The sequence below is a fragment of the Sinohyriopsis cumingii genome, chromosome 18 (assembly GCF_028554795.1).
Source record: "Sinohyriopsis cumingii isolate HCF-2022 chromosome 18, ASM2855479v2, whole genome shotgun sequence".
NCBI classification, from domain to species: domain Eukaryota; kingdom Metazoa; phylum Mollusca; class Bivalvia; order Unionida; family Unionidae; genus Sinohyriopsis; species Sinohyriopsis cumingii.
The window spans coordinates 35,243,952-35,267,007 of record NC_142978.1 but is presented as its reverse complement, the minus strand read 5'-3'; the positions used below and the strand labels follow the sequence as shown (position 1 = coordinate 35,267,007).

Sequence of the window (23,056 nt, the reverse complement as noted above, 5' to 3'; positions counted from 1 at the left end):
TAAACTTTGGATCACGTTTACAGCAATTAAATGATGCTGGACATTCATTTAGTCAGATTACGAAGTCAACTTAATTAAGATTATGGAATATTTTACCTTGATAGTATCATAGAGCATTAAATGATAATGGGTGGATAATTTATGACGTGTAAATTTTACCAGATCTCTCGCAAATTATGTAAAGTCTGATGGACTTTATGTTAACTTTGTGAGACATCGGGTAAAACTACACATTAATAAATATCCAACCATGATCATCCAATTCTGATAATTCCAGTTTTCTTATTTTCCGCCATCATATCAGCAGATTTCATCGACAAAATATCCACGTATAGAAACCTCGAAGTTTTCTTTCATTATCCTCATCACAGCAACACAGTACATAGCTCGATCTTCGCTAGCCAAGAGTCGTTGATTCTTTATCTAGTAATATAGGGCAGAGTGTCACAGAAGGAGCTTGTAATTGTCATTATTTTAATATATAAAAAACTGGTTGATGCTAGTTAAGCCAGACTATACCTGTTTCTTCTAACATTATACCTGCGTATGGCACGTGTTGCTATAGCAACCGTTGTTCCTGGTTTCAACGCATTTCGAACTTTCAAAAGCAAAAATCGTGTCCATTGTTAGTGAGGTTACTTGGTTGACATGACCTTGACATTGAAACGTTGAAGGAGAATGCAATTATTTCTTAAGATTGGCTTGCAAAGCCTTCCATATGCTTTCATTGGTAAAAAGGGTGAGTGTTCGAATGCAGAAATGCATGTGGAATGATCGTTTATTTTAACTCATAATGGGCGATTTCGATCAAGGGGTTGCACATTCTGGTTGTAAACCACAAAGTTGGGTGGGTGGGGCTTATTTTTATTTCGTGAGACGTGGGTTTAGATAAGGATTTATATAAAATTACCTAGTAAGTGAGAGCCAAAATTATTCCGCAGAATTTAGCGAAGTATAACAAATTTTGATCCGAATCACGTGACCATTTATATCCAGTCAGATTGCAGAAACTTAGATCCAATCATAATAATCAGAATTTTTTAGAATTATAACGCATAAATTTAGCGTAGATAAAGCTTAAGAGGTTTTTCACAGAACTTATACATACACAAAGGCTTACTGAACAACCTATGTCCTGCCACCTTTTGTAAAATTCTCTCCTGGCTGTTCTACATAGAAAACGGGTGCGACTAACATTATTTCATAGGTTCTGAGACTATTATTTATTGCTGTGATAACATATTTTACTCATACAACATCCTTACAAAATTGTAAGAAATGACGCAAACTGTCACGTTTGATCAGCCCCAGTTCGTAAGTCGTGTATAAACTAAGGCATCATTTACAAGCCATGGTTTGATGTTTAAACATTGCTGCATGCTAGAATTAATATCTTACGCGAGGTTACCGTGACCAGATAGAAGACCCGATATCTTGAATCGGCAAAGGCGTTAGATCGCGTGATTTCCCACCTATGTGTTACAGATTAGTCCTATGATCAGAATAACTTGTGATGGAACGGGGCGTATTGTAAATCCGTCCCCGCGTCGACATACAGCGAGAAGGACATTGTCCGCTTAGTTTGATTGCATTGGTTAAAACTGACACCTAATGGGACTTGTGATAACAATTTCGATCCGAATGATACCTTCTAACAAGCAATCAAAAGTTTAGTCTCGCTTAGGAAGATTGCTGAGCAAAGAATGGTTACCCTTAGTAAGCCACCTGTCATTTGGCAGTAAAACTTAGAGAGGAGATCCTAAGGGAAAACAAAGCTTCGTAAAGGTCAGTAAGTTCTTTGCTCGATTTTTGCAGAATATTACGGCGTTGCAGTTGTATTATGTGTAGTATGTATACTTAATTACTAGGATTGTTTAGTACGTAGAATTACATTTATAGTGTTCAGTTACAGGCTTAGTTAAGTATTATGTAGAGAATTATGTAGATTGTTAGCTTGTGGTCAGAATTAATTTTGTCATTCGCTAATAGGTGACTTCTTAGTAAACTAGCGCGTTTGTTCATGTGATATGTTAAAATTGACACACGCTTGAATTGTGAATTTGGAAAATGGTTGAAGTGTTTAAGATTATTTAATATGGAAGTGTGGATGTATCAGAGCATGGATATTTGAATATTTGTGGACTTTGTATGAGTTGTAATGTAACGAAATGCGTATGATTGTTGTGAATTGTATAGTATAATGGGATTAGGAATATGTACTGATGTGACGCAATTTATTGATGTATGCATGAGAAGTAATTGATACCGTGCTTTTATTATGACGTTGTTTTCCCATAGAAGAACGTATGAGTATTTCGATGTGAATGAATGCGTGACCGAAGATATTTAATAGCCGTTATCTGATGATAGGCTGGGTGTAGTATGAGATGAGAGGGCTAAGGAAAATATTGTACCGTTCTTGTGTTTCCACAGGAAGCATTTTGGGGGACAGAGCTTCTGGTTCAGTTGAGTCCCGAATCTTTAAGAGTGGAGATGGAAGTGAAATAAGCAGAGCAGTTAGAGTCAACCAAAGTCTAGTTGGTTGAGAGAGTCGGTGAGGAGCAGGTAAAGGAATCGAGGAGGAGAGAGTGGAGATGGAGGAGAAGGATTTAGAGAAGTCGATGAGGAGAAGGAATTTGAAGATTATCGGGAAGAAGAGGAGAAGGAATTGAAGGAATATTAAAGAAGAATACACACATGAGCAGAGTAAACGAAGAGGTGGAAAGCTATCTCACACTACTAATCAAATGATGCAGTAGGCTATCACAGGATCAAGCGGAGGAAAAGTACTTAAGAAATTATAATCATTTGACTATTGTCAAGCGGGCAAAACTACGCCAGTATGAAGTATGGGACAAGGAGTCTTTGCTGTTGCCCCATGAACACAACAAGCTACAAGTATCTTTGGGGGGGGGGGGTCCGTACGTCGTAACCGGGAAGGTCGGAGGTCAAACCTATCGGATACGGCTACAGACTAAGGAGTAGCTGTACCATACCAGTCTTCTTAAGAGATACCGAGAAAGAGAGACCATCAACGAACTTGTCCTTGCTTGGATCGTCACAGAGGACGCAGAAGACGATGCCGAAGGTGCGAAAACTGTCCCGAGCTGACCATTACCGAGGGCTGAGACACCTTTGGACGTGGAGTGTGACCCTATGTCGACTGCGGAGCAGCGGTAAGAGATCAAGACGTTGCTGGCAGGGTATTCCGATGTACTTACGGAAATATCCGGGAGAACGTCACTTTTCAAGTTTGGGTAATAGATGGTGGACGACCGCCAGTCCAACGGAAACCCTACCATTTGCCCCACGCGAAATGACAGGTCGTATGAGAAAAGATCGATTTTGCTCTTGGAGTAATCGAACCCACCGATTCTCCGTACAGCTCTCCTGTAGTCTTAGTGCCGAGGAAGGATGGCACACATCGGTTTTTGTCGACTACCGGAAGCTGAATCAGGTGCCAAAATTTCAAATCAGAATTCTACCTGACCCAAAATATATTATCGCTTCTGTCTCGAAAGCGGAATAATTTTCGATGTTGGATTTGTCCAAGGGCTATTGTCAAATTTCTGCAAGGGAGGAGGATATGGAAAAACTCGCTTTACTGCTCCCGATGGGACCTACCAATGGTTAGTCATCCCCTTTGGAGTCCAAAATGCGTTCAGCGTCTTGTTGCAGAAGTTGTTGGAGCCCTTGCGCGATAAGGGTGTTCACAACTTCATGGGTGATCTCCTGCTAGTCACAGAGACGTGGGGTGAGCAAATTACTCTGCTAGCTGACGTTTAGGACCGGCTACGTCAGGTGGGATTGACGGCTCGCCCTTCCAAATGTCACATTGGGTTTCGGACGTTAGACTATTTGGGACACACCCTGAGTCAAGGCACGCTTTCCCCAGAGAAGTCGAAGGTGGAATAACGCCGCACTCCCCACCACGAAAAGTGAGGTGAGGTCATTCCTGTGATTGGTCGGGTATTACCGGAAGAATGTGGCCAATTTCAGTGCGATTGCAGGACCATTGTCTGATCTGACCAGGAAACAGGCCCCGAGTAAAGTTATTTGGACGGATGAGTGTGAGCACGCATTCATAATGCTCAAGAATAGGCTGACATCCGACGCTGTTGTCCGTCTATCGGATTTGTCCAAAGACTTCATGCTCCACAGTGATGCATGTGACACTGGCCTGGAAGCAGTACTACTGCAGAAGCACGAGGGGACGCTTTTGCTTGCCGCGTAGGGCAGTTGGAAACTGCCTGCTGCCGAGAAGAACTACGCCGTATAGAAGAGGGAATGCCTCGCAATCGTGTTCGAGATATCACGGTTCGCGTGGTACTTACACGCCTATCTTACGCAGGCAAAAATGTCGAATGGATGATTGATGAAATGGTCTCTGTTCTTAATGAAGATCAGATACCTGAAAGTAATCAAAAACGTAGGCGCCGTTTTCATGAGCAGGAGCGTTGTAATGGCATCTATCTCTCTGTAGATAACCATATGTTGTGTGTATATTTGTGTCCGTACTCAGTGTGAACGTCGTTATGATTTTGTTTCTTTTACTGTGTGTAGTAGCGCACATTTACATTTGGAGCAATTTTGGAGAAACAAAATCCCGATTTTATTCTCAAGCGTGGGGTTTGTCAAGTTTACTCAGCCACAGTTCGTAACTCGTGTATAAACTATTTTATTATTACAAGCCATGGTTTGATGTCTAAACACTGCCGCAGGCTAGAGTTAATCTCTTACGTAAGGTTACCATGACCAGAGAGACGACCCGACATCTTGAATCGGGAGAGGAGTTAGATCGCGCGACTTCCCACCTATGTGTTACAGCTTAGTCCTAATATCAGAAGAACTCTCGAGGAAAATGGTTGTGTTGCAAATCCGTCCCCACGTGGAAAGACAGCAAGAAGGTCATTTTCCGCTAAGATTGATTGGATCGGATCAAAGTGACACCGAATCGGAATTATGATACCAGTTTCGATCTGAATTATATTTTCTAACTAGCAAGCGAAAATATAGTCTCACCTAGGAAGATTGCTGAGAGATATGGGTTACTCCGAGGAAGTCATCCGTAAATTGGCAGTTAAACTTAGGGAGGAGATTATAAGAAAAGACAAAGCTTAGTAAAGGTCAGTAGGATTATTGCAGAATATTACAGCATTGTAGTTGTAATTATGTGTAGTATGTATACTTAATTACTAGGATCGTTTATTACGTAGAATTAACTTTACAGTGTTCTTTTACAGGCATATTTGAGTATTATGTAGAGAATTATGTAGATTGTTAGCTTGTGGTTAGAATTAATTTTATGACACGCTAATAGGCTACTTCTTAGCAAACTAGTAAGAAAAATATTGCACCATCCTTTGGTTTTTACAGGATGCATTTTGGGGGACAGAACTTCCGGTTCAGTTGAGTCCCAAATCTCTAAGAGGAGAGACGAAAGTGAGACTAGCAGAGCAGTCGGAGTCGACCAAAGTCTAGTCGGTGGAGATAGTCGGGTACGAGGAAGTAAAGAAGTCGAGGAGAAGAGAGTGGAGAAGGAGGGGAAGGAGTGTAGAGAAATCGAAATGGAAAAATAAATTTGGAGAACATCGGGAGGAAGAGGAGACGGAATTGAAGGAATGTGAGAGGAGAATAAACAGATGAGTAGAGTACAAGAAAAGGTGGAAATCGCTCTCACACTACTAATCAAATGATGAAATAGGCTATCACAGTGTCGAGCAGAAGGATAGTACGTGGTAAATTTTGATAATTTGACTATTGAACTGTCATTAAATGTTATTCTTTGAATTTCACACACACACACACACACACACACACACATATATATATATATATATATATATATATATATATATATATATATATATATATATATATATATATATATATATATATATATATATATATTACTGACTGGGGGATCAGAGCTTTACATCGATCTTTCACCAATTTAACTTCCAACCAAAATCGAGCCTGGGTGGGACTTCCATAGTAATTTAAGTAGAATATTAGGAGCACCCCACCCCAACCATAATACACCTACCACAATGGCGGCATAACAACTCGTCACGTCACAAAAAACCAAAAACTGATGTACTCTTTATACGTTGCCAACTTTCTTTTGCTTGACTAAATTTTCACATCGAATACATTTATACGAAAGAAAAGAAAACTTAATATTATAATGAGCGATTAAAATATGACATGTTTCACTTCCTACGCAACACACTATCTTTACTGTAGAAACCCGAATATTGTGCTATGTTTGCGATACTTTGTGTGAATTAGCTGTAATTGTAGGAATGGTTGTCACATATTGATGACATACTGCAAGCCATTACATACTCTAAATACATAATCTAAATACATACTGCAAGCCATTACATACTCTAAATACATAATCTAAATACATACTGCAAGCCATTCAAATTCTCCCATTCTACATGCCGGATACACATGGAGTTTCTCCCAGTAAATTAGTCACGGCTCAATCGTGATAACGGTTTGAACGTTTAATTTCAACAGACCCAAAATGTTACAAATTAGAACCTGCATGAAACCTTCGAAAAATACTTGGATTATTCATTCTTAAATCATTAACAAAGATGAAAGCACTGAGCGCATTATTCTCAGATTCAGCTAGGGGCCGTAACTCATTCATGCCCTCTAAACTTAGCACATTAGCCCTGCATTTTCCAATGAGTTGTTTAAAGGTATAGATTAGAGTGAATTAAAAATATCTCTATACTCTGCTAATGATCTCTAATTACTTATGGTGCTTAGGCAAGGTATTGGTACACTTGCACTGTTTCATATAACCGTGCATATTACACCAGTCACAAGTAAAGAGCCAAAAAAAGGATACTTAAATAGGTTTATGTGAATTTTGCTGCTGATAATATCAAATATTATTTACTATGCATATACTTCTATTTATCAAATGCATACCAATATAGATAGTATGTCATGGAACGGATGCTTTTGAAAATATAGAAAAAAGTATTGTAAATATTTTTTGGGCAACAAAATTGACTAAATGTTTTAAATAATTTAGAATTTTATTGAGTTCGGTTTCTTGTTTAGCATTTATACAGATGAAGTATATAAACATACGACTAAGTACGCAATTTTGACACTAAGATAGCATATGGAACGGCACGTAAAATCTATAAATAGCTCAAATGCATGTACTATGTCGTGTGTGTGTGTGTATGTATGTATATGTATATATATATATATATATATATATATATATATATATATATATATATATATATATAAACAGATTGGAAATTAGGCAAGGATTCCTTCGTCATTATTGAATTTTAATATGATCTTTTTCTTGGCTTGAGATTGTTTACTTTTCGAAACAAGTGCACATTTAAATCATTGCATTTTTGTACCTATTTACTCCATAATGATGGAAAATTTAGGGGAAAAATAAAATGGGAAATGAAACTTAAAGCCAGTGCCGCCGATACGTGCAAACAGTCGTATGTTCCAAATTATCTGAAAATTATTTTAATCCAAAACATCGTTCGGTACTTTTAAAGCCAGACAATATCAAGGTTTTAACACATTATAGGCGATGTACTTTCTCGCTTCAACTGAGATACCCTTCCATTTACCAGATACGTACGAATTAATCCAATGTTCATCGGCAGCATCCGTGGATGTACGGAAGAGAGTCAAAAATGCCGGCACACAAGATTTGATGACGTCACCGTTGTAAAAAGAAGAAGCTAACAGAACGCTCATCTTCGTTAACCATGTTTCCGATGTAATAACCCTATCTACACCTTGGCGGATCGAATAGATATATTGGTACTTTGTATTAGCTACATGTTTTGAATTTCATGAGTTCCCTTAGTATCAATGCCAACCAATCAATAGCGTGGTGCATCGTACATAGGCCGAAAATGGTGGGAGCAATTGTGCTAAAAGGGATACTTTGGAAGTTTAACATCGAAAGTATGACTGAGTGTCACATGGAAGCAATTTCATGTGTATTTGAGTGAAAAGTATTGGTGCAAACATGGACCGGTACTTGAACATATCTTATTTATCAGTCCATTCAAGACGTATGCTCTCCTTTTCTCGACCATGTAGGAACATTGTTCAAATTTAAAAACTTAATTTTGACTGGATGTGGTGAAATCCACAGACCCGAAGCACATAAATATCTGCTCGATAAGGTGTAGATATGGTTAATATATGGGAACCTTGGCTAGCGAAGATGTCACCACGTTATGCCAGATTGTAATCATCCCAAGTTCGCCCTTCATTGTCTGCTTCGGAACCCCAGCTGATCACCAATATTCACCAGTGTTATTTTTATCAAATGTACGCTTTATCTTCTCTGATATGCTTATAAATTTGGACCTACATATCTTCATTCTCTTTCGAATCAATTTGTGCGCCACGTGCTGATGTTGTTATTAGATTAGTGACTGGCAGAATTAGTCGAAAGTATCACATCACTGGGGTAGAGGGGGGCAGTACGCACAATTTAACAACTTTTGGTAATTTATGACATGATTTACATAATTGTGTTCGCAATTCGACAATGTATTTAAAGTATGCGTTACGTTTAACATAATAAAATGATGATTGCTTAAAATGAAGAAACGTTTTATGAGAAAAATGAAAACTGGTAGCACTTTATAAAGGGGCGTTTTGCCCCTGTGGTGGGGCAACACGCAACCGCCAAGGCATCTTGTCCCACAATGTATTCGACATCTGTCAAAGTGTGTAAAACTACAGGGATACTATTGAACTGTAAAATCAAGTATTATTCCTATATGGACATTTTATATATGGCGAAGATGCTAAAACTACATACTGCTGCGTCAATCAAATTAGCAAAACAATGCGGATAATCAAGCATATACCACAATGCTCAAGTCTAAATTGTCCATAATTTTCAACGTAAATGAAGAAAAAGACCATGTCCAAAAGTCGTTACTGTTCCTGGTAAATTCTGTATTATTCACACTTAGCAGAGCAAAATTGCATATTGATGGTGGTGCCACAGGATTCGTAGCACAAATTGGAACATTGCTTGAACTGAGACCAGGAATCTTCTATTAAGCGATCATCACTTCCTCCATACTTAAATTCGTAGTTTCCATAAATGTTGTCTTTATAATGTATTGTGTCTGCTGACAAGGCAAAATCATGTTTAGCAATTGACTTTGGACGCGAAGCCTTTTTTCCCCTTTTCATGGCCCTCTATAACAGTTGACTTCATAATCTTAGATGGTTTCTATCTATCTTGTTGCCCTCTCTACATGTCTGATTCTTTTTTTCTGCATTTCTTTCTGTTTGGAAACTTTGGTCTAATTCAGTTTGGTCCCACTTGCCTGTATATTTGTATCAAATTTGCCTTTTGTATTTGTCATAATCTTTCTTTGCTTTTCAATAAGCATCTTTTTATTAAGGTTATGATGTTAAGATCATGGCTGATTCTGCCTTTCACTTTCTTGTGTGCTGACTGGATATTCTAGGCTTTGGCGAAAGTTTAAGCAGTATGTTCATAAATGCTGACTAGTCTGCATCTTTGCATTCGTTATAATATACCCCCAAGGTAACACTTTCCGTTCTTCCAGCAAGAATAGCTTCGTGAAACATTTTCCGATTGCCTGTCTCCTCGACGGTGATGGCAGAGTGATGTGTTTGTTTATAATCAGGTGACTGAGTATAAATTGTTTGTCTGTCTCTAGAGTACTCTACCCATCCAAAGTAGCTGTAGAACTACCAGTTAACATTAATTCAAACTTTTTGCTTGGTTCAGTCAATGTTTTTGCATTGTCAGAAGTGATCATAACGTTATTAAGCGATTGATCATCAACTGACTTATTTCCCTCATTCGATGTTTCTGTATCGTCTGCCTCACCTGCAATAACTATAGGAATACCAACTGATTGTTTGTCAGCAGTCTTGTCCTATTGAACAGATGTTTCTGCAACACCCGACCCCTCCGACATGTCTATGCAGTCAGTAACCGACAGGTGACCAGCTGTCTTATTTGATTCAATCAGCTATGGTGACATAGGTAATACTTGTTGACACGCATTAGACCAATCTGATAGTGGCTGAGATTCATTAGTTACCATAGCAGGAGCGAAATCGTCATCCGAACTTATTTGCAATAAAAGGCCAAAGTCCGCAGGCTTCCAAACCAGTGACAGAATATTGTTTAGCAACTTCAAATGCCCTTATTCGTATTCCTTGATTGCTTGTCTCCCAGTTTCCAGACTCCAAATTGAAAGCACATTTTAGTGCCTTGAAAAATGTGACATCAAGAGGCTGGAGCAGATGGGTACAATGGGGAGGAAAGGTTATCAATACAATCCCATTCTCGCCTGCATAGAGAACAGCTTCCAACGTTTTATGGCTATGGTGCCCATCAAGAAGAAGAATGTGTGGAGAGTCCTTCGTACATTTCACAAAACAAGTGAAATGTCCCAGCCATTGCAAGAAAATATGACTGCCTGTCCAACCATTTGGGCTATACAAGCCCAGTGCTCCGGCTGGTGCGCCAATCATCAGTGATGGAACCATTCGTTTACGAGGATAGATAAATATTGGTGGTGCAAAGGTACTGGCCGCATTCATGGTACATATTACAGTAATAGTTTGATCACGTTCACCGCTTGTAACTTTACCAACTGATCTAACACCTTTCAATTCAACGATTTTCACTGGCTTGTGGACAATACTAATGTACGTTTCATCCATAGTCCATGTTGTGAGACCAACAGCAAGTGTTGTGTCAAGAGATTCCTTATATACTTGGTAAAAATTCACTTCCGGTGGCCGGTTAAAGCCCACGGCTCTGCTGACACTGGTTGCCTCTGGAGCTCTGATGGCAAGATTTGGATGCCTTTTCATAAAGCCTTTCAACCAGTCAAATGAACTGCTAAGTCATATGCCAAACGTCGTACGTCAATGGAGGTAAGTCCAAATAATGCCTTTTCCATGGACTGGGTGTGTTCAGCTAGAAGTAACTCATAATCAGGCTAGAAAAATGTAGTCTTACTTCCCAATTGTGATACTCCAGGTTGCGAAACCTTCAAATCTCTATGTCTGCGCAAAGTTTTAGCTGGAATTTTATAATTCCTGGCAGCAGCTTTCAGTGAAGTTCCAGAATGAATTGCTTCAAGAGCCGCTTTTCGAGCTGGTTCTCCATAATTTCCTCAACAAGTTTTCCTTCTGTAAGTTCGCACCATCTGCAAAAAAGTGCAGAATAATTTTAGGCATACGACGGTTAGTTAAAAAGTGTACAACATTTAAACAGTTATGGGGTAACACGCCCTTGTAAGGGGGGGGGGGGGTCTGCGTTTTGCCCTATCGTACAACATTGACAATTTAATAATCGCCTATTGTTGTAAGCATAATCTACGCTCTGTACATATTGCATTGCGTTACTGCCTGAGTCAAAAGTCACCTGTCAGTGCAATCAGACTGTACATGTTACATTATGTTATGTCCAGACTTATAGATCACGTGTCAGTGTAATCAGACTCTAAGCTATACGCATATTGCCTAATCAGACAAAACTACACTATATTGCACTCTTTTGTTCTGCAAAATGATGCCCAATTAACAAAAACAAGACGCAGATTTATCTGTAATAATTTGTGTTTCCATAATGATAGACTGGTAAAATAAGTATTAATGTCGGCCTTGTACTGGAACTGACATATTTTTCATGTCTGTCTCATACTAATATACCTGAGGTAAATTTCAAAACTGAAAATGACAAGATTAGAATCGAAATTATATATATATATATATATATATATATATATATATATATATATATATATATATATATATATATATATATATATATACAATACAATACAATACAATACAATACAATTCCAGTAACGCGGTATTTTATAAGTATTATTGAAATAAATTAAAATGATTTTAGAACATTAATCTGATAAAGATTCTTACATATGGTTTATATCGAAGGATGTTGTTGTAGAAAAGGAAATATAAATTACATTGTATAATTGTTATAGACTTTATTTAATTATTTACAAGTATTACAGTAGGCTCCGGACTGCTTCTGTGGCCTAGTGGTTAGAGCGTCCGCCTGGGATGAGGGGGTCGTGGGTTCGATCCCCAGCCGAGTCATACAAAAGACTTACAAAAATAGTAATAAGATCTGCCACACTTGGCACTCAGCATTAAAAGGTTAGTGTTAGGACTGGTCGGCCTGGTTTCAGGATAATGTGACTGGGTGGGACATCATGCTACATGTCTGCAGCATTATGCCCCAGTGATAGACATCACTATAAACTGTCACATTGCAAACATCGTAGCGATATGGCTGAAATTTTTAAAAGCTACGTTAAATATCCAAATCACACACACACACACACACACACACACACAGAGTAGGCTCGGCCGGCGAGTTCAACTTCAACATAGAGAGAATCATTTACCTCAATGAAATGGTTGGCAACTCCTTCAGAAGGATTATTGGCTTTCGCCAGAGTTGTTTCCCTTATCACTCTATAAAGACGGTCGTGTCCCTTGTTTGGTCATGCATCTCTATTTTCTTCTAATTTTATAATATTAGTCAGTTATTGTTCAACTCTAATTTTAGCGTAGTCTTGAATATAATTTTTCCTATTTATTCACACAGGTGTGTTAAATATTTTATCTATACTTCTATAGTACACTAACATGTACTTTGGAATAACTACGACGAAGATATTATAATGTAGATTTATAGCACGGAGAAAAAGTGTAATTGGCTGCAATCGAAGATAACAAGCATCATGCTGTAGTGCTGGCCGTAGTGTCCGTACTAGTCTGGTTCTCTGACTGCTTTCCAATCCATTACTCCTCGTTACGTGGGTTTTGATTTTGCGCAATGTATATGGGATCAACTACAATAACTTGTTTCTCTTTGGGTGATGGGGCCTAGTAACTCTATCCAACTTTAGATTTCTTGTTTAACTGCGCCCGCCGTGAAATATTTATGATAGGCACTGATTTTTACGATAGAACGATTGGGAAGAAGCCATTCCTTATTTTGAGATGAGTGTTATTGTGGCTGTGAAAGCAATGTGATGGAAGCACACAGGTAGAGTATGCATGAAACATGGTCAAGAACTGTTTTCATTGACCCAGAAATGGAATTATGACCCCTGCAGGCTTTCATCCGCTGTGACTAAAGCCTACATCATATTTCCTGAAGACTTTATTTCACCCACCGACCCACCCCTACCGACGCACACACTCACATTTTCCCAGCCCCATTTACATACAAAACTGGATGGAATAGTGGCATGTCAGTCGTTACTTGTAATTTCAAGATGTATGTCTTCATACTGCCTGCTGGAACAACTACCTCCCCCACCTCTCTTAATTTTCCTCCAGTCTGTAGGAAATATGTTGCCAACAGTAAAGAACTTTCTAACGTATGTTGTAATTATGGGACTTAAAACATCCACCTCTTTCTACTTGAGATCACAACATATTAATCATAAATTTGTCAAAACTGTTCCTGGAGTTCTTCATTTTTTTAGAAACCTTGGTAAAATATGTCTTAAGGCCTATACGTATGTATATACTGCGCAATTACAGCATGGCGGAGGCCGTTACCTGACTCTAATAACGAAGAGTAGCTGAGCGGAGAGCGGTCAGAGAACCAGAAAAATTATGCACGACTTCGTACACAGAAATCCCATAACTACTATTAATAGACTTGGTAATCCCTGTCATTCCTTGTCCCTATGCTATGAACACACAGTTTTATTAGATGCGTTAAACATCATGATAGCAAAGAACATAAGTTATTAGACTTCATATTTAAATGTTGTAAAATGTAAATTCCCAGGCTTTCTATAGGACTCACGGTATTAATTCAGTTCCCATAGTAAACCTATGCAAACACCATGATATACAAAATTCAATAACTTAAAATGTTTGAGTGCTCATGATCAAACCTATATTTATCAGTATAGATGAAACCTGGATGTCGGCTTCTGTATAGAGGAAAGGATATGAGCCGCGGCATTTTCTGGACCTGCATGTGTTTGAAACATGTGCTTTCAGTTCCACACCAAAGAGTCAGGTGCTAATTTTAGTAATGAGTGTTCCAATCTCAAGATCGTTAAAGAACTGAAATTCCATCAATAAAACAATGTCTCTATTTTTTTCACTTACAACTAGGATAAACTCTCAAAAGATTGTTTTTCCTACAACATAACTTTACATTATTAACCAATCCTGGTCAGCCTAACCCATATATACTCTTTTTTAGGTTCACCCATTTCTAGGCTGGTTCCCATTTTTCCATACCATTAGTACCGTGTGTCCTTTAACTAGTTCAGATACATAAAAAATTATGATAACAAAGAAACAACTTTAAACTTTAAACCCAAATACTGTAAAATGAACATGTCTGGGAAAGTCAATATAATTAAATTCGAGTAGGGGAACTATCTAGTGGCCTAGTGGTTAGAGCGTACGCCTCGGATCCAGGAGGTCGCAGGTTCAAACCCCGCCCGAGTTATATCAAAAACTTATAAAAATGGTACTAACAGCACAATCGCTATGCGTTCGGCATTAAGAACATAGTGTTATGACTGGTCGTCCTAGTGACAGGTTAATTATTTTGTTGTAGGGTTTAACGCCATTTTTCAGCACGCAATAGGCTATACATGGCGGCCAGTATTAATGGTGGAGGAAGAAACCGGGAAATCCCCGGAAAGAACCACCGACCCTCGAGAAGCTACTGGCAAGCATTCTCACATATCCACATTGGCCGAATCCGAGACTCGAACCCACGCAGACAGAGGTGAGATGGCAGTGATCCGTAACGGTGAGCGCTTTAGACCACTCGGCCACTCGGGGCCCCGACAGGTTAATGTTACTGGGTGGGATATGATACTACATGTCTGCGGCATGATGCCCAAGTGCTAGACATCACTATAAAATGTCACACAGCAGACATCGTTGCGATATGACTGAAAAATTGTTAAAGCTACGTTAAAAATCCAAATCACACACACAGAATTCGATTTAGTTGAAAATTGTCTGATTTATCCTGCTACATTCACATGTTTTCAACTGTATTGGCGGTCAAGGTGTATCAAACAGACTATATTTGTTAGGGTAACTGGATGGTACATGAAACAGTCTAAAATGTGCGAGAGCAGTGCAACGTTTTGACAAATATGTACAAAATTATGTCGAACATTAACACGGCCGATAGGAAAATGTTTCAAATTTCAGTAATATCAAAATTATATGATGCAATGTTTTTCTTTCAATGTATTCGACGTCTGTATCAACCACACATGTATCGGTCTCCTAGGAATATAGGATATAAATACATTATAAACTTCCTCGAATTTTGCATAATCTGTGAACACTTTTACCTCAATTTTTTAAAAACCAATTTCTTCAAAACTGAATGTGGTTCATTGTTGTTTATTAACAAACTTTTAACTGAAAGTAATCTGAAACTAATTGTTGTAATATACCAGCTAGTAAGGAAAAACACCTATCGATAAGATAAATAAAAGCAATCAATATACCCACATGAAATTAGTGATAAAGATTCCCTAATTTCGTTCCCATCAGCTGGATGCAATCCGTTGTATATCGTTTCACAGAAATCTAGTGGGTAGAGCATCCACCCCGGATGCGAGAGGTCGGGGGTTCGAACCCCGGCCGAGTCATACCAAAGACTTATAAAAATTGTAATAACAGAATTGTAAAGCCTATGCATATGAATATGCAGTAACAAACGAGTTCTTTCCCCTTACTCAGTAATATCTCGAATGCAGTTTTGTATTTATTGCATACCAACTTTTCGTGCTTTCTAAATATTACTAGCTTTATTGTAATATGAAATTAAAAATGAACTGCGATTTAGACAAGTTAGATTCACTGCGACTGAGAATGTCAGCGCACGACGCGAAAGAAGGCATCTAAGTAGTTGGAATTTGGAATCTGGGCGTGTATTACGGAAATGCAGGTTGAAAAGCTATATCAAATGCCATATCAAGTAAGTAAGGTTAAACGTTTATATAAAAAAATTAACCGAAAATCTGAAAGTATAAACCATGGAATAGTAAATACGTGGCCTATAGACAAAAATTACAAATACGTATGTGTTTTGTTCTGAGTCGGTGGAAAGAACGAGGTTGTAACGGCGTAGCAATATGTTGATACTGTCGGGCCATCCGACGCCTTATCAAATGAGCTCTTTCTCCGACTCGACAACAGCACTCTGCTATTTTTAATTCACACATTATTTTAAATATTTCGTGTATTTTTTAAAATTGAATGAAGGTATTTGGAGGATCATTAAATGTACAACAAACCCACTGAAAAGTTCCATGAGACGTAGGTTTATATTTAACAAAAACATTCCATCCTATGATCTTGCTAGACCCAAATAGATTGTGTGCAGTAGTTTCCTTGTTAGTTTTGCATTTTCTAAATTGTTTCGTATCATGTATATAAATGGATTTAATGTGCAAGTATAGGTAAGTGGACTTTTCTTAGTTCACAGATGGAACATGGGGTTTGGGCCAAGAACGTTAAACTTTATCTTATAGCCAACACACTCCAATTCCAGGCAAACTTCATGGCAAATTGATATACTGACATTATTAAACGCCTTCATCTTACAGAAAGCTCTTTGGTCTATTGTAGTTTGAAACTTTGTTTTTTACGTTTTCATCACAAGAAATTATGAACGCATCTCACTTTAACGCAGTGCTGTCCAACCTTTTTGACACCATGGACCACTGAAAAATGTTTTTCTTGAAGCCGCGGGCCGCAGCAGAAAACTGAAAAGCAACGACTATATAGCTGTTCGAGCTCTGGCGGGCCATTTAAAATCAGCCCGCGGGCCGCGGGTTGGACAGCACTGCTTTAAGGTGATAATTTACGTATTTTTAATTTATTTTTAAAAATAAAATCAAAGCGAATATTCGACCTTTCTCTAACATGCTGGTTAGTTTAAATATGTAATAATCATTTTGATATTTTTCAACAGAAAATCCTAACGATGTTCTTTCTTGCTTTTATTTTCTACTTGATAAGTCGCTAGATTTTAAAAAATGTAAACATAAACACAATTCCTTCTGTACGCCTGCGAAGAAAAAATTCTCAAGATTTAATTCTTCTAACTTTCAGCCCATGTCTATGGAGTTGCCAGTCTCTGGACTTGGAATTGTTGAAAATATACACCAAATTTGCTGCTTCGTGCAGTTTAGATCAAATGTAAAACAAACATTTTTTTATTTTTTATTTTTTTATTTTTTATCTTTTTTATTTTATTTCTATTTTTTGCCTTTGTGGCAGGAGCTAAATTCGGATTATATTATGTGAAAATTTGTGGGGAAAAAAACAATTAAACGCCAGTAAAGAAATTTCTGACTAAGTGCAAAAGTACAGGTGTACTCTGAGATATCGTCATCATATTTCTTCCTGTCTTGATTTGGATTAACTTCGCTAGGACTTAATGATTTTTGCACAGCACTGGCGCAAAATAACTTAGCTTCCTCGTCCAAATCTTATTTTCAGCAGCTATTATGAAATATGTATGATCTAGTATGATGACATATTTAATACCTCTAGAAGCTTGTCATCAAATAAGACATTTACATGTCGACAAATACAGTTAGATCGTTGCAAAAATGTTCATTCCCTGCATTTTCTCAATTATTCAAAAGCAGAATGATATATAACATAAAATAATATTTAAAATGTCAGGGAAATAATGTGCTCCACTCGGTCACGAAACAGCTAATCACGTTCGAAAGAGCTGAACCTTAATGATTTTTCTCAGAATTAATATCGAGGAAAATTTGAGAAACCGTTACTACCACACATCAACGATGCTTTCACGTTATTTGCGTGCATGCCTATAAACTTGGTGTTATAGAGAAGTATCACTCCTCAACGTCTTGAATTTTGTTTTGAACAAAAGCATATTCAATGGCATGCAAAAATATTATGAAAACAAATATATAGCACCTGAATCTATAAACACGGTTTGATTTACCGAAAGTACCTTTGAGCAATATGGTTATTTCTAATGTCGCCGACCATTAACAAAAGATATAATCTGAACTATGCTATTCTACTCATATCAATATGTACAAGGAACACAGAAGTAAAATAATACAAATGACAAGATTAAATGAAGATAAAGACTTGTTTTATTCTCTAAGGGTATTCAAATTAATGGAAATAAGTGGTTGGCAGCTATGCTACTTTGACAGTTAGGATCTTGATTACAAACATTAATAAATTATCCATAACGGCGATTGGATAGGATTAACAGACAAATTCTTAACAGATTCAGAATTAACTGAATTGCGAACATACTGAAATAAATTGTTAAACATAGAAAAAATGGACAATGTACACACATTATTGTGGCATAGCCGTATTTCATTGGGATCAGTTATATAGCTCAAATAAGTAACGAAGACGAAGATAGATAGATAGATAGGTAGAAAAATAGATAGATAGATGGTGGCTAATTGCAGCGACAGTCTATAAAAATATGGAGTAGTTTATATATCCCTTGACGATTTTAAGCATGAGGAATTATTATCAGAGGTTAAAAATTGTGCTAACAGTGATATATAGACGTTTCGGTTTTATTTAATTTGTAAATCTAACAAACTAATTGTATCGATGAAGATGATTCGCATACAGCAGTTAAGTTTGACACTATTGGCTCTTGCTCGTAGCTAGAATCTGTGAATGTACCATTTTAATATTCACTCAAGACTGGTTCAACGTACCTAAGACAGTGGATTGTAGTAATGCTAAATGTCCGTCGAAGTAGATTACTGTTGCAGATAATGTGATTTATGATTTTACCATTGCCGGGTTTAGTTGTATTCTGCATTTGATTTAAAAATCAAAGACTTTGAACGATTATAATTCTGAAATTCAATGGATATCATGTATGTATGTATGTATGTATGTATGTATGTATGCGTATACACACACACACACACACACACACACACACACACACACACACATATATATATATATATATATATATATATATATATATATATATATATATATATATATATATATATATATATTGCATTACTGACTGGAAATATTGGTGACAGAAGATTTTTGCTATGTTAATACTATAGATGATAGAACTATATCGGTCTTCGAAAACAGTGTAAACTTAATATTCATTTTTAAAAAAAAAAACGATTTAGGATAGTAAATGATATGCCATCATATTGGCACAAGATGCAAAAATGCCCCTAAAATATCACTTTGCTCGGAAATAAATGCACTGGCGATATCACTTAGCTGCGAAAGAGTTTCACATTAGACGTTGGGAAAGCAACATAAAGAAAGTGAATGCTAAGTATTAAGAATTCAGAACTTATTAAAACGAGTGAAATTAATCAATACCAACGCACTTTTCGAAGCAAATTGCCCAAAATAACAAGAAATTCAGCTTTAAAGATGCTTGAAAGATTTGAAATAAGTGTAATTTACAACGCATTTAGTCATCGGTATCGACACACAAACGATTTACGAAACAATATAACAAAACAATAACATTGATGGTACTACACTTGAATATTTAAAGTCAACGGAAAATATACAACATGCCTTGTGTTTACTTGGATTTTGTATCTGGACATGGTATGCTACCACAATCATCGTTAAACTGTGGTATGTTTATTTAATGTGTAGTTCTTACTCTTCCTCCATGATTATGTATAGCAATATTTTGGACTTGACCATGTCCATAAATCAAGTTCGCTGAGTTCCTGACTGGAGACATTGAAGTTGTTTTTATTTTTTAAACAATAATGCACAGTTAGTACTTCTCTATGTTAAATCTTCAGATCATTGTCAATACTGGCTAACATATTTATTTCGATCTGGATCCATGATATTTGAATTCACCCATAGCATGCCTATCCTGCCTGATGTTTAGCACTTGCCTTATTATAATTTTACAGACAGATTGGTATAGAAATGAACTTTTGTCTGACATCCTAGCTCTTCGTTTGAGACTTAGATTTTTTAAATACATAATCTTGTTTATGTGAGAAATTACTCGATCGTGCTCTAAGATCTTGACGCAAAAACATTTGTATTGTTGTGTTCAGTATTTGATTTGGGCCGAGTATTTATTCAAATTGTTATTGCTCTTGAATAATATTGTTAGACAGAATAATTAATTTTGAATTATAATGAATGCAGACAAAAATTAGACAAACTCAAGTACCAGATATTACACACACACACACACACACACACACACACACACACACACTTGACTTTAAAGCCATTCTGTGGCTGGCATTATCAATTTTCCAAAGAAAACAAGCGGTTTCAAAGATATCATTTTTTATCTTAATACATGTTTGATATTTTCGAAGTAACTGCTGAACTCCAGTCAGAATGAAATGTGTCGTTTTAGTCTTTGGTTAAGATCATACTTATTTGTGTTCAGCAATTTGTACCTGTATTAAATGATGGGAACGTATCTATTTAGATAAAGTGTATATCATATCGACCTAACTCTCCATCTACACATGTATTTTGTTAGAATTATTTTAAAGAACAGTGTCATTTAAACGAATGAAGCATGGTCATGTCGCTGGTGGTGAACATAGTTCACAACTTCTGGCAGGTGGCAGAAAAGGCATGACATGTTTGTCACGGTAATGAATATCGTAAATTCCTGCAGTCATAATATTGAATGGTGATTAAATATACATATATTATTGTCTTTTCTGACTGAGAGATACTATTCTTAATTTCCGTAATTCTCTTAAGTCAGCATCTTGGATATTATTGCCGTTATGTTCCCTGAGAATAATGACCATTTTGTTTTCCCAATAATCTTTGTTCATCCTTTATAATCATTGTAATCTTTAATGTAATGTAATCCCTTTCTGATTTTCCCTAGATCACGATTCTTCACACAATTCGTTCGTTTTACAAAAGGTTGATAGAAGTATTAATGTTAGTAAACGATTTCCTATTTAGCTGCCTTTATCCTGAAACATTTCATATTAATATTATACTTAATTAAAGATGAGAAAAACATTTAATTTGGACGAAACATATGCCATACATTTTAGAAAGTACTGATGTGCTTTAAACGTTTAAATTAAACTTATAGGCATCACTTGCTCGAAATGGCGTCTTCACGCAACTTGCAAAGCCACATACTAGTTGATGTTAGTTGCTGTATAGTACCTTATAGAAAAATCTGCCAAAGCTTTCGGAAATCACTACCATTAATTTAACCAGCTTAAGCAGGCGGGTAGTGTAGTCAAGAGGATTAGCCCATGGATTAATTATCGAAAGCTGGTATCCTTTATAGACGACGTGGAATTGGTAAGAAATTTCATTGCCAGACTCGATCATATATCGAAGCGCGGTAAAGTAACATCCGTTAAGAGATGTAAAGACGCTATAATTTTGAAGTTGACATTAGCATAACACTGCTCGAACACATGTTGAATCTATGTTATAAATACATTATAATAGGTCAAGCAGTGCTTGATATAATTAAATCGCTATGCGCTGTTTAATTTAGTCTACATTCAGTTATAATCTTTTACGACACATCGCAATGAGCTTTTTAAAGTTGTCTCCCTTAGCCTGACTGTTAAGTCTTTGGCGTTTGAGTTTGCTCCGGCGATAACTGCTTGAACTTGTGCTGATGTTACGAATTGTCCTGTCCTTTGTAATTCTCGTTGAGAAAACTTTTTAAATTGAGCATGCTTCTTTTATACATGACATACGTGGCCAGTACTTCGTAACGGATTGCTTGACCGAACAGTCTGACCTTGCCATTTTCGTTTATATACATTTCATTTCAAGGTCCAGCTATGAAGATCTTGGTTTATATTTTAAATACAGAAAAATTAATATAACTTGCTCTCCTTAAATCACTCCCCTGGTGCATACTAGCCAGATAACGCGTTTGTTTTATATAAAATACATTTATTATAGAATTTAGACACGGTTTTAACAAATAACCAAATTACTATTCATTTTCTAATGATTTATAAGAAAAAGGGTGGGGTGGGGGTGATGAAAAGATACTAAGTCAGCAACTGGCGATGTACTCAGCGGTTGTAGTCTGCCATTCTAATTAGATACTCGACGTATAAAATAGTAGTCTGTTCCCAACTCAGTTTAGACAACCTTTCCAACGGGTCTGGTCCAGACGGCATATGAAAAAAATGTGCAAGTATCATAATAGAGAGCATGTTGATGGAAAATAATTAGGTCAGTACTTTTTTGTTCAGGTGCTATTTTAGCCATCTAACAAAACCAAGTTATTTTGGTGCTGGAATTCAAAGGAAAAAAGTTCACTTGAGCCACATGCAGTTGTCTATTATATTTAAAACCTAGCATTATTACCATAGTTTGTTATTTAAACTGACAGACCTTAAACAGCTAAATTTCGTGCTGATTAATCCCATAATAAGCATAATTTACGTAATAAAAATATACCTCAGAACAATATATAAAAAAATAAAGATGATAGTAAATAAATATATCGATTAACTGACAGACAGACATAACGATACGAAGAGTGAGAGGCATACACATAATATATATATATATCGGTGAATCAAAATTTTAATGCAAGTGTATATAACATAACTGTGACCTTGATCTTAAGATCATATGATTAGCAGACGTATTGCGGAATCAAATTAGATTCCTATCGATTCATGCCACGTACGAATACACTATATCCAGGGTTTTAAGACATGGTGAAAACAACACATCAGGCAAAACTTTTATCGCGAACATTCCATGACTGATCTTGATGCAAGGGTAAATGGGGCGATCAGCTTCGAGCAGAATGCGTTATCTTATCTTCGTAGCGATTCATGCCAAGTATGATGAGAATCTATGGGGGGATATGGAAAGTATATACAAATAAAAATCTTTAACCAAATTCGTAAAAAAAAAAAAATGTTGAAGACGCTGCCACCGTCGAAAAACGCTTCATCTATGTCTGGTTTCACAA

At 36.9% G+C, this 23,056-nt stretch overlaps 1 protein-coding gene across 1 annotated transcript; it reads right to left on the bottom strand.

Annotated features, from left to right (window-relative positions):
• Positions 1-10,134: 10,134 nt before the first annotated feature.
• LOC149776376 (uncharacterized) lies at positions 10,135-10,896 on the bottom strand. Its single transcript, XM_089941299.1, has one exon. The coding sequence runs from the start codon at positions 10,894-10,896 to the stop codon at positions 10,135-10,137; it is 762 nt and encodes a 253-aa protein (XP_089797425.1).
• Between the last annotated feature and the right edge of the window lie 12,160 nt (positions 10,897-23,056).

Excerpts from the sequence above, each read along its gene's own strand:
- LOC149776376 (XM_089941299.1), bottom strand. The coding sequence starts at position 10,896 with ATGAAAAGGCATCCAAATCTTGCCATCAGAGCTCCAGAGGCAACCAGT.